We start from the raw sequence: 16,184 nt of genomic DNA on the forward strand, positions 1-16,184 counted from the left end.
GAGTGGCTAAAATATTTCCTGAAAGATGGAATGAAGAACTCATTTTTAGTGTAGTGAGGCTTTCAGGGAAGGGACATACTTGAGAATCCAGATCAATAAATATGATTAGGGAAAGAAGTACCCTACCTTAGGTTTAAAGATAGACAATCAGAGAGAACTTGTGGTGTCTGGTGTTACTGAAGTGTCCTGCTTTCTCCTGGTTCTGGCTTCTCAAGAATGTCCTGAGGTAACTTTTTCAAGGCAACCCCACCTCCATGGTAGGTGTAGATACACTCCTGATGTGTTGGCAATAGCCAATAATTTGAGGAGGACTTGACCCTGCTCCTGACTTACAACACAGAGGCCTGATCGTGGTAGTGAGGGGCTGCGACGCAGATGAGGAAAGTCTGGCAGGTGCCTCAGAGTCCAGGATGTGGGCCACATGGCAGAGATCAGCAACAGAGGTCTGCCTGGGCCATGTGTCGAAAAGGAGCCATTGGTTGTGCCAGCACCTTTGGCAAGAAAAGGTTGCAATCTTCCCTGAGAACCTGCCAGATGAAGGACAGACCTACAGGGAAGGTTTCAGAAATTATTCAGATAAGGGCTTAAGGGGAGATGAAGTTCCTACCTTTGGCTGAGGTCTGAGAAATAGCTGCTCTCTGTACCTCCACAGGCTGTTCTTCACCCTAGCATGGGCCCCAGAGCCTGGGGGAGAATGACCTGATGGGGAGACAGAGATAGGAGTTTTAGCACAAATTTTTTTTTTATTTCAGCTTATTATGGGGGTACAAAAGCTCAGGTTACATATATTGCCCATGTCCCATCCATCCCCCTGAGTCAGAGCCTCAAGCATGTCCATTCTCTAGACAGTGCGCCTGGCACTCACCATGTAGTCATACCTCCATCCCCTCCCCCCACCTCCCCCCTCCCCGAGTCAGCACCTTCAAACATGGCCATTCCCTAGATGGTGTGCAACGCACTCATCATGTAGGCATACACCCATCCCCTCCCCCCACCCCCCACCTCAGTCTGATATCCAGTTGGTATCATTCCCCAATGTGCATTTAGGTGATGACCAGGGAAACCAATTTTCTGGTGAGTACATGTGATGCTTGTTTTTCCATTCTTGGGATACCTCACTTAATATAATGGGTTCCAACTCTCTCCAGGAGAACCAAATAGATGTCGTATCACCGTTATTTCTCATAGCTGAGTAATACTCCATGGTATACATATACCACAATTTACTAATCCATTCGTGAATTGATGGGCACTTGGGTTGTTTCCACATCTTTGCAATTGTGAATTGTGCTGCTATAAACATTTGGGTGCAGGTGTCTTTTTTATAGAATGACTTTTGTTCTTCCGGGTAGATGCCCAATAATGGGATTGCTGGATCATATGGTAGGTCTACTTGAATCTGTTTAAGGTATCTCCATATTGTTTTCCATAGGGGTTGCACTAGTTTGCAGTCCCACCAGCAGTGTATGAGTGTTCCTGTCTCTCCGCATCCATGCCAACATGTATTGTTTTGGGACTTTTTGATAAAGGCCATTCTCACTGGGGTTAAGTGATATCTCATTGTGGTTTTGATTTGCATTTCCCTGATGATTAGAGATGTTGAACATTTTTTCATATGTTTGTTAGCCATTTTTGTATCTTCTTTTGAAAAATTTCTGTTGATGTCGTTTGCCCACTTTTTGATAGGGTTGTTCAATTTTTTCTTACTGATCTTCCTGAGTTCTAAATATATTCTTGTTATCAGTCCTTTATCTGATGTGTAGTATGCGAAAATTTTTTCCCATTCTGCAGGTTGTCTGTTTACTCTCATGACTATTTCTTTGGCTGTTAGCACAAATTTGACCACAAACTATCATCGTATCTTAACCAGGTCACTTGGGTGTCATGAAGCACAGAAATGAGAGGGGCCCATTACTTGTATAGATATGGAAAGGGGCACATAAGATAATATATGGAAAACTGCATTTTTAGAATAAAGATTTTATATAAACCACCTGTATTGCCTGTTATTATTTCTTGGATTTGATTTTTATATACTTCGAAGGAATGGATCTTAGCCAAGTATATGACAAGACTTTTATACCGGAGTTATTTTTACTTACTATAACCACAAAGTCAATAAATTATACTTTTAAAAAAAATATTTACCAAATAGCTTGATATCTGGTCTGTTACATAGAATTTATCATTCCATTACTGTAGTGCTAGCTAATTACTTCTCCTAACTGCTTTCTAACATATTATGTGCCTTATTCTTAAAATACCTAGTGCTGATTTACTTATTTATGTATTTATATATATATATATATATATATATATATACATATCTGAGGGCTATCAATGTATTATTGTTTGTAACTCATCTTCTACTTGTCTGGTCTAGGTGTCTTCAGGCAAATTTCTTTGGAATGTTTTACTTATTCCAAAGTTATAGCAGCCAGTCTTCCGGTAGGCTCCCTAGGTCACTATCCCAAATCCTAAACCCTTAGACTCGCTGACTCCCTGGAATCAATAGCTGTAGAAACTGTGTCAATCAACTGAAGGTACTTTTAATTGCAAGCGACAGAAGCAGCTTAAACAATAAAGAAAATTCACTATTTTGCTTAACAAGAGGTCTCCAAAGAGGATGGTTCTTAGAGTTGGTTAATTCGTTAGCTCAACAATACCCTCTGGGATTCGAGTTCTTTCTGTCTCTTTATTCCACCATTTTCAGTGTGTTTGGCTTGTCCTCTCGTGGTTGCCGGGATGGCTGCAATACTACCACATATCACACCTTCATACAACGCTAACCAGACTCTAGAAAAGGTAAAAGGGACATATGGCATATGTCACCCTCTCTTTTTTGTCTTTTGTAAGAATAGGAAAATATTTCCTACAAGCTTCTATCTCACTTCCCTTATATCTCCATGGTATTAGAAAAATTTCCCAAAACTTGGAAAAGGCAAAAGGGATTACTAGATATTCTTTCATTACAGTGTTGGACTTAATTTTCTATTATCTGTGCTATTTTATCACTCTGTAGAGGTAGAAGTAAACTTGAATATTTTTGTCCATTAAAGACACAAATAATTTCTGTCCCGTGGAACAGATAACCCCAGTGATTATGGTTTATGGCCTTGTTGTGCATTAACCAGTTTTGTATCCATATCAGCAGTTATATCCCCATTCCACATTCACTACTTACTCCCCCCACTGCCTTTACCTACCAGGGCTGAGAAGTGCAGAACCTCCCCAGAGGCTCATGAGGTTCTGGTGGCAAGGGAGAAGAGGAAGAGAACAGTCACTGGGTAGGCATCCAACAGTTCCTGCTGTTCAAGAGAACCTCAAGAGTGGGGATAGAGGAAGCCAAATTTCACTTAAACTTCTGTTAGTAAATGTGTTGTTCTCTTTGTAAACCATTAAGTAGACAGCAGTATACTCATGCCCAGCCCAGCTCTAGGTATTGTGGGAATATAAGAAGGCAGTAGAGAATAGTGATTAAATGCAGTTTCTGTAGTCAAACAGACCTAGGTGGAAATAGTGGTTTTTAGAGTCATACAGGCCTAAGTTATGATATATAGGCTGTACAACATTGGGCAAATTATTTGGCCTTTCTGAACCTTGATTTCCTCATCTTCAGACTGGGCATAAAAATATTAAAAAAATAATAGCATAGTGCTTAAGATTATAGCATCTGGGGTTATTTAACCCAAGATGAAGTGGCCCAGACTTGTATTGTCCAGTTTTATTCTTCCCTTTTCTTTCCACTCCTAGAAACATACATATTCCTCTCGAATTCACTAAAGCCTAAAAGAGGGCACAGGTTATTTGAATTAGAGGAAACTCCCACTATTATACCCAATTCCTCACTTTATATACAATTCTGATTCTGTAGGCCCATGAGTGTCTGGCTTTTTGTCTCCTATGAAGTAAAGTATATAAACTTTCTGAGTGGCTTTTCTTTAAATATGTTCCTTAGTCAGATTTGAAGCTTTGCTTTGGATGGTTGAGGTCTGACCGCTGTACAAAGGTAACATTATACTTGTATTATCGTTAATTGTAATGGTAAAAAAATTATTTTTATAACTAACATTTCTGGTTTTAACTAATAATAGTATTATTAATTTTGTAGACATGTAATTTAGAGTGATCATATGTTGGGAGAGATGTTCCTTATGGCTAGGTGAATATCTTTATTGGTAACCATTTATAATTACAAATAATTCTTTAATAAAGTGACAATGGCTAGGTTCCGTTTCTGCCGTCTCTTATACTTGTTTATGTACTGTTAAAAATCGCTCCAATCTGATTGTAAGCACTATGGAATACATGGCCCTGTCTCATGAATCTTTATATCTCTGAGAGTATGTAGTATAGTGCATAGCTTATAGTTGGCACTCAATAATTGTTTGTTTGGATTAATGAATGAGTCCCACTAGATATTGTCCTTGTGTCAAGGATAGTGTTTTAAAAATTAACATACATTTATCGAGCATTTATTGTGAATAAAGAACCATGTGGAAAGGAAAAGATGATACACACCTGGCTTGAGCCTTTGCTAAGGCTGCTGGAAACATTGGGAGGGTCAAATCTTGAAGTCTCTGTATAGGATTGTAGACTCTATTCTAGGAGCAGTGCAGAGCCATTGAAGGATTTTAAGTTGAGCCTCCAACAATTTGTCGGTTATAGTTCACATTTCCCTACCCCTGCACTGGTTCCCATGGAGGTTTCAGCTCTGGTAAATTGTGATTCTCTGTATTCTCCTCCCCGTCTCTCCAGTTTTGGTAGCAGTGTTTTGCCGTATATCCTATTTTCTCTTACAGAGCTAAAAGAGTTGTTGACTTTTTTCAGTTTGTTCAGCTTTTTACTTGTTGTTAGGATGGAGTGGCCACTTCCAAGTTTCTTAGCTGCTGGACCAGGTCTGCTTAGTTTTTTTAGCCTCTTAGCAGCTGCCTTCCCCTATTGTCTTGCACCTGAACAGTTTAGGATTTAGCAAGTGCCTCAAGGGTAAAATTCATGTAGAATGTCAACCTCACTTTTTCGGTGTTCTCTTTTCTATGGAAAATTTGTCCCTGGAGTCCTGGCTGCCTTCCTAGCCCTGAATTACAATGTTTGTCTTCCAAGCCCAGTAAAACGACCCCAAGGTCTATGTAGGCCAATGTCAAATGCCCTGATAGGAAAATACTATGAGAAATGTTTGGCTCACCTCAGCGAGTGCATTTCCCCTCTCTACACGGTCTGGCCCCTCAGGTGTTGATGGCCTTAGTGATCTCTTATATCTTGAAGAACTGTTTTTATAAAACAAATTTTATCCAGGTTTTACATTGTTCACATTATACAACTGTATAAGGTGGAAGATTTAATGTATTATAAGATTGCTCAATCATAGTTGGGGCCTGAGGTCTTAATCTTGAATTTTTAATTTTAATAATCACATTTCTCCCCTAGAAGTTCTATTGGTTGTTTCTCAAGTCAGAATTACTTTTCTTGGTGTTTCTATCTCATGTTTACTATTACTTTTTAAAAATGATTTTAATCATTTAAAACATACTTATTTTTTAGTTTGTGTCTTATTTGATTATCTGAAATTCTCAGGGGTCTAATTTCAGTTGTATGTTATCTTCTGACTCTTAGTTTCTATTTGCTTCTGCCAGATGCCCCAACAGGGTATTAGCAGCTGAGAACCAAATTTTATGTTAATTTCTTGGCTTGAGATTTCTGAGGCAATACAGCTATTGCATATTTGAATGTCAAATGTGAGTCAGTAGAGAGATACGGTTGTAAAATATGAAGGGAGATTTTTTTTTCCACTCAGAATTCAAATCTATACAAGATAAGCTTTCTTGTCATTTTGTTTACTTGTGAGTAAAGGTTTTCTAGATCGGCCTTTCACTTAAAATATGGACTACATGTAGGATTCTAACTCTGTATGTGTATATTAGCTACAACTCTACATAATTACATGGACTGAAGGCCTTGGCTCTTGTTTCAGTGTGGCCATTAGGATCAGCCCATAGGTTACTGAAACCAGCACAATCCCCTGGAGCAGCTGAGAAATCAGTACCTACTGCTCACTCTGATTTTCAGTTTCTTTTTGTATAATCTCCAGGGAATTTGTCTCATTTTCTTGTGAGCTCAGCTGTGCATGTGTAAAGATATTTGTATACTTTGTTCATCATTTTAAGGTTTTCTTCAGACAATGATTTTCAAGTTTTTAGCTTTCCAGAATTACAGAAGTAAAAGACTTAACTGACATAATTTACATTGCTGGCTCGTAGTAGGACTTAATAAATGTTAACTATTAATATTATTAAATAGCATCATCATTATTATTTTTACAAATGTACAAAACCTGAACATTTGGGTAATAATAGATTATAAAGCATTATGGTAACTGGTCTATCATCTGAGGGGGGGTGACCAGATATAGTACTGTATAATCATGCTATTAATACAGTAAAATCTGGCCAATCAAAATAGTTAAAAGCATATCACTGTTCTCCCAACTACGTGTTCCCCTTCCCTTAAAACCCTTATTTTAAAACTTCTATTTCCTTAAGGAAACTAGAAAATGTTGTGGCTTTGTAGATTTTAAACATTGAAAGATGTATCTGGGAGTATATATTTATGTGTAAATCACTTCACATACAACATATATATTATTTATATTTGGCTTTAAAAATTTTACATTTTGCATGAAGTTGCATATTCTTTTTTTGCATTTTGTAGAAGGATACTTCATCGAGACTTGAAGTCAAAGAATATATTTCTGAAAAGCAATCTACTTAAAATTGGTAAGATTTTAAAAAATATGTATTCCAAAAACACAGGAAAGTATATTCTAGATGTTATCATATCAAATTGAAGTGTATGGAAGTGTTAGAGTAATCATTGGTTTATTTAAACTTCTCAAATGTTTGTTCTCACCTGGATTGCCCCCCCCCAAAACCCTGTTATTTTATTTCTGATTAGCTGATATAAATTGAGATGTAAAACATTTACTACATACTTGGTAAATTTACCAAATATACTTTGAGTTCCCTGCTTCATGCCAGGTATTTTGCAAGTCGTTAGACTTGTTTTACTGGTTTGATTAATTACTGCAGGTTTCCACTTATTTTATCACAAGCAATAAGCGGTTATCATAGATATTTAAAATGTTGATATAATGGCTTTACTAACCGTTAGTTATTCAAAACTGTACCAGTTACTGGATTGTCGAATCATTGTGTAGGATGTTCTTAGGGAATGAAGGAATAAAAGCATTTCTAATTCAGGAAAGAAGAGAAAAGCTGATGGATTCAAATTTTTATACTCATGTTCTTGAACAGTCTCAGGTCATTTCTTAAAAAATTTTCCCTTATTGTAAATGAAGAACAAACTCTTCCCCACCGCCCAATATAATTGCCCATCATCATATTCAACTTGTCCAGAATCGTTCTGTTTGCCATTATTCAGACTTGAAATAACTTTTTTATAAAGTTGTCTAGCTTTCCATAATTCCATAAATAAAGAATTTTAGCTTGCATAATTCACTTTCCTGGCTCAAAGGTGTCTTTCTCCTATAAAGTGTATGTTTTTAAAGCTATTTACCAGCATTGTGTAATTTAAGACATTAATATATTACTTTTCTAGCCCTTTAAAATGGTATGAACAATTGCATAATAAAATCATGAAATTAGGCACTCATTCGGTTGTTAACTTCTAGGGCTGACTTTTGTTCTTTTAAAGTATTTATAAAAATCAATTATTATTTCAAGGGGATTTTGGAGTTTCTCGACTCCTAATGGGATCCTGCGACCTGGCCACAACTTTAACCGGAACTCCCCATTACATGAGTCCTGAGGCTCTGAAACACCAAGGATATGACACGAAGTCGGACATCTGGTGAGTGGCTAGTTCAGATGACTTCTTCATTTGCTGCCCTAAGAGAGTGATGCATTTTGTTTTTAAGCTCATTTACTTACTATATCCACTTACTTTATCCCTTTAACATGAATCATTCCTTTACCAGAACAATACAAAGTCTTTTCCACTTGGAACTTATTTCATTAAACTGGTTTCAAAAATTCTCTTTATTCATTTATTAATTGGTTGATTTGGAGTTTTATTCCTGAACCACAAGGGAAAGTTCTTAACGAATCATGAGCATGAAATTTTGATACAGTTCTGCTAACCTATTAAATAAAGTATTTATAACTCTAAATACTGTGCTTTAAGGTTAACTTCCATCTGTGTGGGGAATGTACAGCTTTTCTGTATTTTTTTTCTTCTTGTTACTTTTAAGAATTTTACTAAAGATATTGGCTTTAAGGATAAACTAAAGTAAAAATTTTCTGGGTTTTCAGTGATAGATGCATCTGAGATGTCTCAGTTTCTCTGAGCTCTTTTATCAGGGAAATTTCTCTTTCCTTGTCATGGAACCAGTTTAAATCTCACTGCAAAGTCATGTGGAAAATTGTGTTCAATATGTTCTATTGTAAGCAATAGATCCTATTTGAGGAATATTTTTTCCTTTGAAGAGGAATCTTATATAATTTTCAGCGTGTTAAAGATTGAAAGAACAATCTAGCTGAGAGCTTGTTAATTAAGTAAATAATTATTGTATGCAAATCAACCTAAGCAGTTCTGAGTTTTCAAAGATGAGCAATGTAAAAGATGTCCCACTTCATTCTTCTAAAGAAGACAAAGTAGAAAATTACGCTTTCTCTGGTTAGGGAAAAGTGAACCACAACAAGGGGATATGGCTTGGGATTTTCATGAGGGTCATTATTTATATTCTTGTTCTTATGCCTTCCAAGTGGGAGAACACACTTGTCAAGGTTAGGTCTGGCTATGGCAGTTCCCCATAAATCCTGTCCTTCAGTTCAGTCTTGTGATTATTCATTTCTAGGTTCTTCACTGGGTTATTTCATTGTTACCTTACTTCTGCTTTGGAGGTGTTTTCCAATTCACCTATCATCTTCCCAACCCCCTTCATATCCCCCCAAAAAGAAAAAGAAAACTCCTACCAAACAGAAACCAAACATCATAAAGGTATGTTCAGAGGAATGAGTTCCTTTAAATTTTGCTTTATCAAGCATCTACTATTTGCCCAAGACAATGCACTATTCCTTAGGATATAAAAGCAAAAGTGTTAAGATTCCTACCCCTCAGGAGAAATCTTGCTTGTTTTGGAGTCCCTCTCTTCATTTTGCAAAAATCAATATTGGGCTTCAGGTTGAATTTCAATTATATACTTACATATCTCTTCACACTTAATTTTTTGAATTGTTATTATAGACATTTAAAAATAGATTCAAATACATATCTTCAAGATTTAAGTAAGATTACATAGTATCTAAGGAAGATGTTACAACATGTCATTTGACTTAAGAGTAAGTTAATTTATGAAACCCATCATTGAAGTTTTTGGAATTATATGTAATAATAAACCTACTCCTTTAGACAGCCATCTGCACCTGCTTGCCATATCAAGTGGATATCTCCTAGAAAACTGAGGCAACAGAACTCACAGAGAGAAAAGCATAGAGTATTTGTCTCAGTTGTGGCAGTGTCACTTTTTTTTTTAATTGCTCTTAGTATGCATGAAGAATTATAGACATATCAGATAGTATTGCTATCAGGTTTTGGGATTACAAAAATATCTGACTCAGGAAAAACTTAAAACAGCCCAAACATCCCAAATATTCATTTGCAGGCAGATTTAAATGTATTTTTTCTGAGCATTAGGTCAGTTCTCCTTGCATAGATTATTAACTTTTAGCAAGTAAAAACTGAGGATCTATCATCATCCTGACCCCAAATAACTACCTTATTGTGAATTTAGTAATTACCTTGGTTGTATCTGAATAAAAACAGGCTTATCTGGTAATGAAATTTCTATTGCCAAATTTAAAGTGGAAAGTATAACAGAGAACTATTAATTATAGTGACAGAAACATAAGTGTGATGAGTAATCTTTGGAAGACACTCTTAGAAAAATTGGATTGAATGAGGTTGAGAACCTATCTCTGAATCTCAGTGTGTAGCATCCTTTTATTGTGGAATATGTTTTGTAGAATTGGAAACACTTATGAGTAATTGGCAGGTGTTTTGTTTTAGCACTAATAGTTGTACATATTATATTTATAATGTTTAAAGAAGAATTGAGCTAACCTTAATTATATTTTCATCTGTTCATATTTGCCCATATGTAAAATTATCTTCCTTCTGCAATCTGTTAAACCTTTCTGCCTTCTTTTATTTGTAGCATTTAAGTACAGGAAGTCCTTTTAAAAATGGGTTAGGTTTCAAGAGTTTATAAACAGTTAATTGGAAAGTTAGGATAATTAGGTTCACTGAGGGCACGGCTTTGAGCACAGCTGATCTGTATAAGCAATTATTGAATACATTTTTCCTCACAGGAGAGTTGGGTACCTAGGCCAGCTCTTTAAGTTAATTTATACTATGAATAGTTAGAATATCTTATTTTGGTAGGAAAAACAAATAAAAGACAATACTATTGGAATAATGGTACTGTCATTACATAAAAAGGAAACAATATTTCATTATTTGTTTTATTTGTCTTGTGGGAAGTCAACCAGATGGCTCTTTGGTATTGTGGTCCTAGGTTCTTCGGGGGATTTAGGTAGAGGGAATGGTGGTGAGAATAGTGGGAGCATCAGAGTGTACTGTGAAGCTCTCAGGATTTTGCCCAGAGACCCCGTGTGGAGATTGGCTGGGTAGGGGACACTGACGGAGTCTAGTTCATGTCCCTAAATGGAGTCAGCCTTTAGTGATCTTAGGCAGAAGTGTCAGACAAGGCTTAATTATGAGTAGAAGAAAACAGAGAGTAACTAGCACCTGCGTAACCTGCCAGGACCAAGAAAGTGTCCTCACAGGAGAACATTTCCAGGGTGGACAGGGAAAGGGGGTAGGGAGGGGAACAGCCTATTGTCTGGAGAAACGCAGGCCAACTTTGGCAGTAGTTCCTGTAATGAAAATGGAGCCTGCTAATAGCTGGCAGCCAACAGTCCCATCAGCTGCCTCTTGGTAAAGGAAACTGTGGAGCAAGAGAGCCTATTTCTCTCACCTGCCCATGGCCTGGGCAGTTCTTGTGTGGGCTCACAAACAAGCTGTTGGACAGGGAGGGCTTTCCAAAGGAAAAAGTACCGATTTTAGTATTTTCACCCAACAAAAAGTGAGATAGGAAAATATATCAGTCAGATGCAGTAGATTTGGGCATTAATATTATTTTTTCAATGACCAGCATGAAATGATTAATACAAATTCTGCAGGTAATGCCAGTTTGGCCTGATGAATTTTAAAAGGGTTTATGACGTAGCTAATAAATCCTTGTTAAATTGATATGATGAAAATAAACACAATAGCAGCAACAAAACGAGGAATAACTACCCTATATACAGTGCTTACTCTCTGATTAATTGATAGTTAATGTGTTAAATGTGCTATATACCTAAGTCTATTTATTATTACAAAATAATAATTATACTATATACAATTTTATAACCTGATTTTTTCCACTTAGCAAAATGGAACATTACTCTGCATCAATATACCATTTAAATGTTTGCATAGAATTCTATACTTGTACACAATAATTTATTCAACCACAGTCTTACTGTTTTCTTTGAAAATCATCTGTCTTTCCACATTTTTAATATGACGAATCTGGGTGTGAATTTGCATTTGTCCTACTTGGAGGTAGTTGAGCTTCTTGGATGTGTAAATAGATATATTTCATCAAATTTATGGAGTTTTCAACCATTTTTTTGAATACTTTTTTCTTTCTGTCTTTCCTTCTAGTACTCTCATTGTATGTATGTCATACTTAATGGTGTTTCACATTTCTTTGAGGCTCTGTTCATTTTTTTTGATGCTCTGTTGATTTTTCTTCATTCATTTTTCTCTCTGTTCTTCAGATTGCATAATCTCTATCCATTGCTCTTCAAGTTCATGGATTCCTTCTTCTGTCAGTTAAAATATACTGTTGATCCCCCTAATGAATTTTTTTCCATTATTGTACTTTTCATATCCAAAATTTCTATTTGGTGTTTTTTTAAATGTAATTTCTCTCTTTTATTGATATTTTCTACTTGATGTGACAGTTTTGTCATACTTCTTTAAACATTTTTTTTTTATTTCTTTGAACATATTTATAATGACTTCTTTGAAGTCTTTGTTAAATCTAATATTTTGGGTCCTCTATCTGTTGCCTGCTTTTTTCCTGTGTATGTATCACACTTCTGTTTCTTTGCATGTCTCCTAATTGTTGAAGACTGTACATTTTAGATAACATATAGTAGCAACTCTAGACATTTTTTCTCCCTCACCGCATTCCACCCCACTTCCCTGAGGTTTGTCATTTGCTTGTTTGCTCATTTAATGACTTGTCTGGGATATTTTGATAAAAATCTATTTTCCCTGCAGTATGAAGCCTCTGATGTTGCTCCTCAGAGAATGCAGCCCTGGTCCTACACAACCTGGGATGACAGTGATTTTATCAGGACTCTCTTTGTCTCTTTTCCTGTTCTCTCCATTAAGCTGTCTACCCTTGTTGATATCACACCCAGCTGTTAGCCTCCTCTAATTGTCAACTGATTGATCTATTGTTTGCAACAATGCCTAACAAAGGCATAATGGTTCTCCAGTGTCTTCTAATTAAATTTGAGCTTCTTTGCAGGTATAGCTTTTGAAACCAGTTTTTTCTTTTTTCAGCTTATTATGTGGGTGAGGCCATTTTTTGAGGTTTGTTCTAAATCCAGAGGGTTCTTCTTGTCTTTTTTCTGGTTCTTTCTAGTCAACTAGCTGACTTATGGTTTGGCTTGTTGCTCCCATGGAACTACTAGTCTTCTGTTAATTGCTTACCACCAAATTATTATTTTCAAGAAAGATTGAAATTAGGCTTGAATTTTTTAGACTATGTTCTAAATAAACTCAGTCCTTTTGGTGTGAACTTCCAAGTTCTGTCTATTACAGCCTGCCTCTCCCCCTGGGCAAAATCTCCTGAGCTACTTCTCTAGAGCTGGAGGCAGAGACAGTGGCCCACTTTTCCCAGAGTGACACTCCTGCATATGAGCAGGGCACTGGATAGGGCAGTAGTCTCTGGTCTTGGCTTGCTTCTTCTGGTATGGAACCACCCTATATGTGAGCATGGGGGAGGGTGATCAGAGCCAGTATTCTCGGCATCCTGTGAGTAGGGGCTGGGTAGAGGAAGGAAGCCCTCAATATCTTGGCTACACTCACCTGGAATTTAGCCTCTGTAACATGGAGCTAGCGGGGGGTGAGAAATGCTAGAAACTTGTCCCTCCTGGGAAGATATCGTAGCCCATGACTAGGAGCTGGGGAGAAAGGGAGCCCAGTCATCTTGGCCACACCTGTTCAGACTGAAGCTTCTGTCATACTCAGGAGTGGAGGGAGATAGCAGGTCCTGGCTCAAGGGCCACAGACTCTTGTTTTATTATAATTAGTAGATTTTCTTGAATAAATGTTTCTTCGTTTGCTGTATACTCTTAAGATAATTTTCAGATATTTTAAATAGATGTACTTTTTTAGTAATTTTTACCAGTTATGGTTATTTTGCTGGAGAGCAGGTCTGCTGAGCTATTCATGCTGCCAATGAAGAACTGTTCTTCCCAAGGCTGTACTCTTAGACTTAGAGATTTATACATTTTTTTCCCTCTGATAAGCAATGAAGTGTCAAGTTTATATACCTTTGTTTTGTTAATCTGTAGGAGAGTTGGAGAGGGAGGGTTAGTTCATAATTTTCTTCCATACCTCTTACTGAAGAAAAATTTACTTGTGTTATAATCTATTATTTTAAAAATGCAAATTCTTTGGCAAGTATTAAATCTCCAGTAACCATGCTTCATTATAAACTGCTTCTTAAATTTGTTTTAGGTCTTGGAATCCCTAGTTGAAACCATTCTATAGGAAGTCAAATTGGAATTGAATCTTCTCAATTCTAGGACTGAGCACTTTGTAGCCAGGAGCATCTCAGGCAAGGAAGGAATGTGGTCATGGTGGCCTGGGTTTCTGAGCAAAGAGGCCTTTTTGACTGGAAGCATAAGGTAAAATGTTTCCATGATCTTAGGGTCATGTGACAGATTGTATTTTCCAAAGATGGCATCACAATGTATCGTTTTGTTACCGAAAGTTTGGTACTTGTCCCCGCAGCTGAATGAAGAATGAAAACAAGTGATTTGAAGAAAAGGAAAGAGAAGTTGAGTAATTTGCCAGCAAATGAGGAGGATGTTAGCCTCTCATCTTAAAGTACCATTGTCCTCCCTTTTAGGAGAAATACAGAGCTTTTAAAAGTGGATTTTCAGCTTCAGGCTGTTGCGGTTCAACTATAGCATCTCCAGTGAAGGTTATCTCGTGACCTCTGTTCCGTTTAACCATCTCTGGTGATTTAAGATACTAGAAACAAAAAACAAAGAACATTCTTCTGCCCTTCTGATTACTGGCCATGGGCAGGGATACAAGCTTTAATTCCCCAAAAGAGTGGGCGTTTTTAAAGAGACAGATCATAAAACATTTTGCTCTTTTTCAGGCCTTTACTTGTGTTACATATTCCCCACTGTCTGTTTTTACCCTTCCCTATTTATGGGAGAAAGGGTGACATGGTCATTGAACTATTTCCTGTTTAATTGGAGCTATGTTTTGGATGGAAGGTTTTGTACTTAGTTATGTCCTTGTAAAGATTTGGCAGATTTACAAAAAAATAAAGAATGCAACAGATTACCAGGCAAAACATGGCATAAGCAACAACTGTAGCCATGAGGATTGACAAGGTGAAATGGAAGAGGATACCTAATAAGAGAGATTTTACCCCACTTGGTATCTAAGATATCAGTAGGACTGTGGGTCCTTGCTGTCACCATGCACACAATGTCCAATACAGACCTAGTAAGAAAGAAGCATGGGACCTCTGAGTACAGAGCTATTAGTCACACTCCGTAGGTAATCTGAGGGTCTGGTTTCCACAAATTCAGAAATCATATACAGGAATTACTTGCACCGAACTAGGTTTAGGATGACAAAACCAGCAGCAAGACAGATCAGCAGAAGAGGCAATAACCCGGAAAATCCTTACTAAGGAGTTGTCTCTTCATCCTATAGACAGAACAAATACCAAAGAAAGGGTAGCAAAAATATCAACATTTTTATTTTTCCTTCTTCTTAAACAGATACTTTAGATCACCTAGAGCCTGGCCCATCCACTGGGGGCTTGGGTCCTCTTCTTCCATGGGACACCTCTTTACTCTGGTATGATGGACCCAAGGTTTTACTCCTGACTATTTCAACAATGTGTGAGTTGTTAGAGGCACTTCATAGGGTCCCTTTTCACTTCTCTGCTTCCAGCTGGGGCAGGGACCTGAAAGAGGCAAACTCATGCATAGTGGTTAGTGTTTGACCCACTTATTTGGCATATTGCTTTACTCTGCTTTCCTTACTCATGGTTATAGTATCATACTTACCTCAGGGTACTAGGAAGGGTCTCCCATAAACTATTTCATAGGGGCTTAACTTAAGCCTGCGTCTAGGGACTACCCTTATCCAGAGGAGGGCAAGTGGCAATACCCTACCCCACTTTACATGGGTTTCCTGCCTCAATTTTGCTTACTTGCCGAGTTACTTCTGATATAAAGGAGGGCCCATTATCACTGTATGGAGGAAGGGAGCCCATACCTCAGAATGAGTTCCTTCAGGAGTCTGATAGTTTCAGACACTCTTTCTATTTGGGTAGGATAAGCCTCTACCCAGCCTGAAAAGGCATCTACTAATACAAGTTTCCAATCATTGAAAGGGTAGGTCCCCACATGTTAAGTTTCTTGTGGAACAGGTCACTTTTCTGTCTTTGGAGTATTCTGAGCACATAAATAGTCTGTTGCAAATGAGGTCCTCTTAAATGAGGTCCCAACAAATCCATTAAGGCATCACACCCATAATGTGTACATTCATGTGGGTGACTCATAAGAGGCCAAACCAAGGCTTTGGGTAGGAGAACGAGTCCACGAGAATGCTGTCTCCACTTAGCTGTGCCATCCCAAATGTCAGAGCCCCAGTCTTTACTTTTAAGGGGGGGGTTATTTTGATCTAAGTCTAGTTGGGGTATCAAGGCTCCGAGGAATAGATCACCTTTAGGCCTCCTTAACAGCTCTGCCAGCAGCCTGATTTCTTTTTGCAACATAAGTGTCTCC

At 37.4% G+C, this 16,184-nt stretch overlaps 1 protein-coding gene across 8 annotated transcripts in view; it reads left to right on the plus strand.

Moving 5' to 3' along the window:
• The window catches only part of NEK11 (NIMA related kinase 11), a 237,768-nt gene that overhangs the window by 65,392 nt on the left and 156,192 nt on the right, over positions 1 to 16,184 (plus strand). For all 8 annotated transcript variants that reach the window (XM_045538613.1, XM_045538625.1, XM_045538634.1 and 5 more), the window contains 2 exons: positions 6,709 to 6,773; positions 7,740 to 7,866. In XM_045538613.1, the coding sequence (XP_045394569.1) occupies positions 6,709 to 6,773; positions 7,740 to 7,866 (192 nt within the window). The remainder of the gene's footprint in view (positions 1 to 6,708; positions 6,774 to 7,739; positions 7,867 to 16,184) is intronic.

This window comes from Lemur catta, chromosome 1 (assembly GCF_020740605.2).
Source record: "Lemur catta isolate mLemCat1 chromosome 1, mLemCat1.pri, whole genome shotgun sequence".
NCBI classification, from domain to species: domain Eukaryota; kingdom Metazoa; phylum Chordata; class Mammalia; order Primates; family Lemuridae; genus Lemur; species Lemur catta.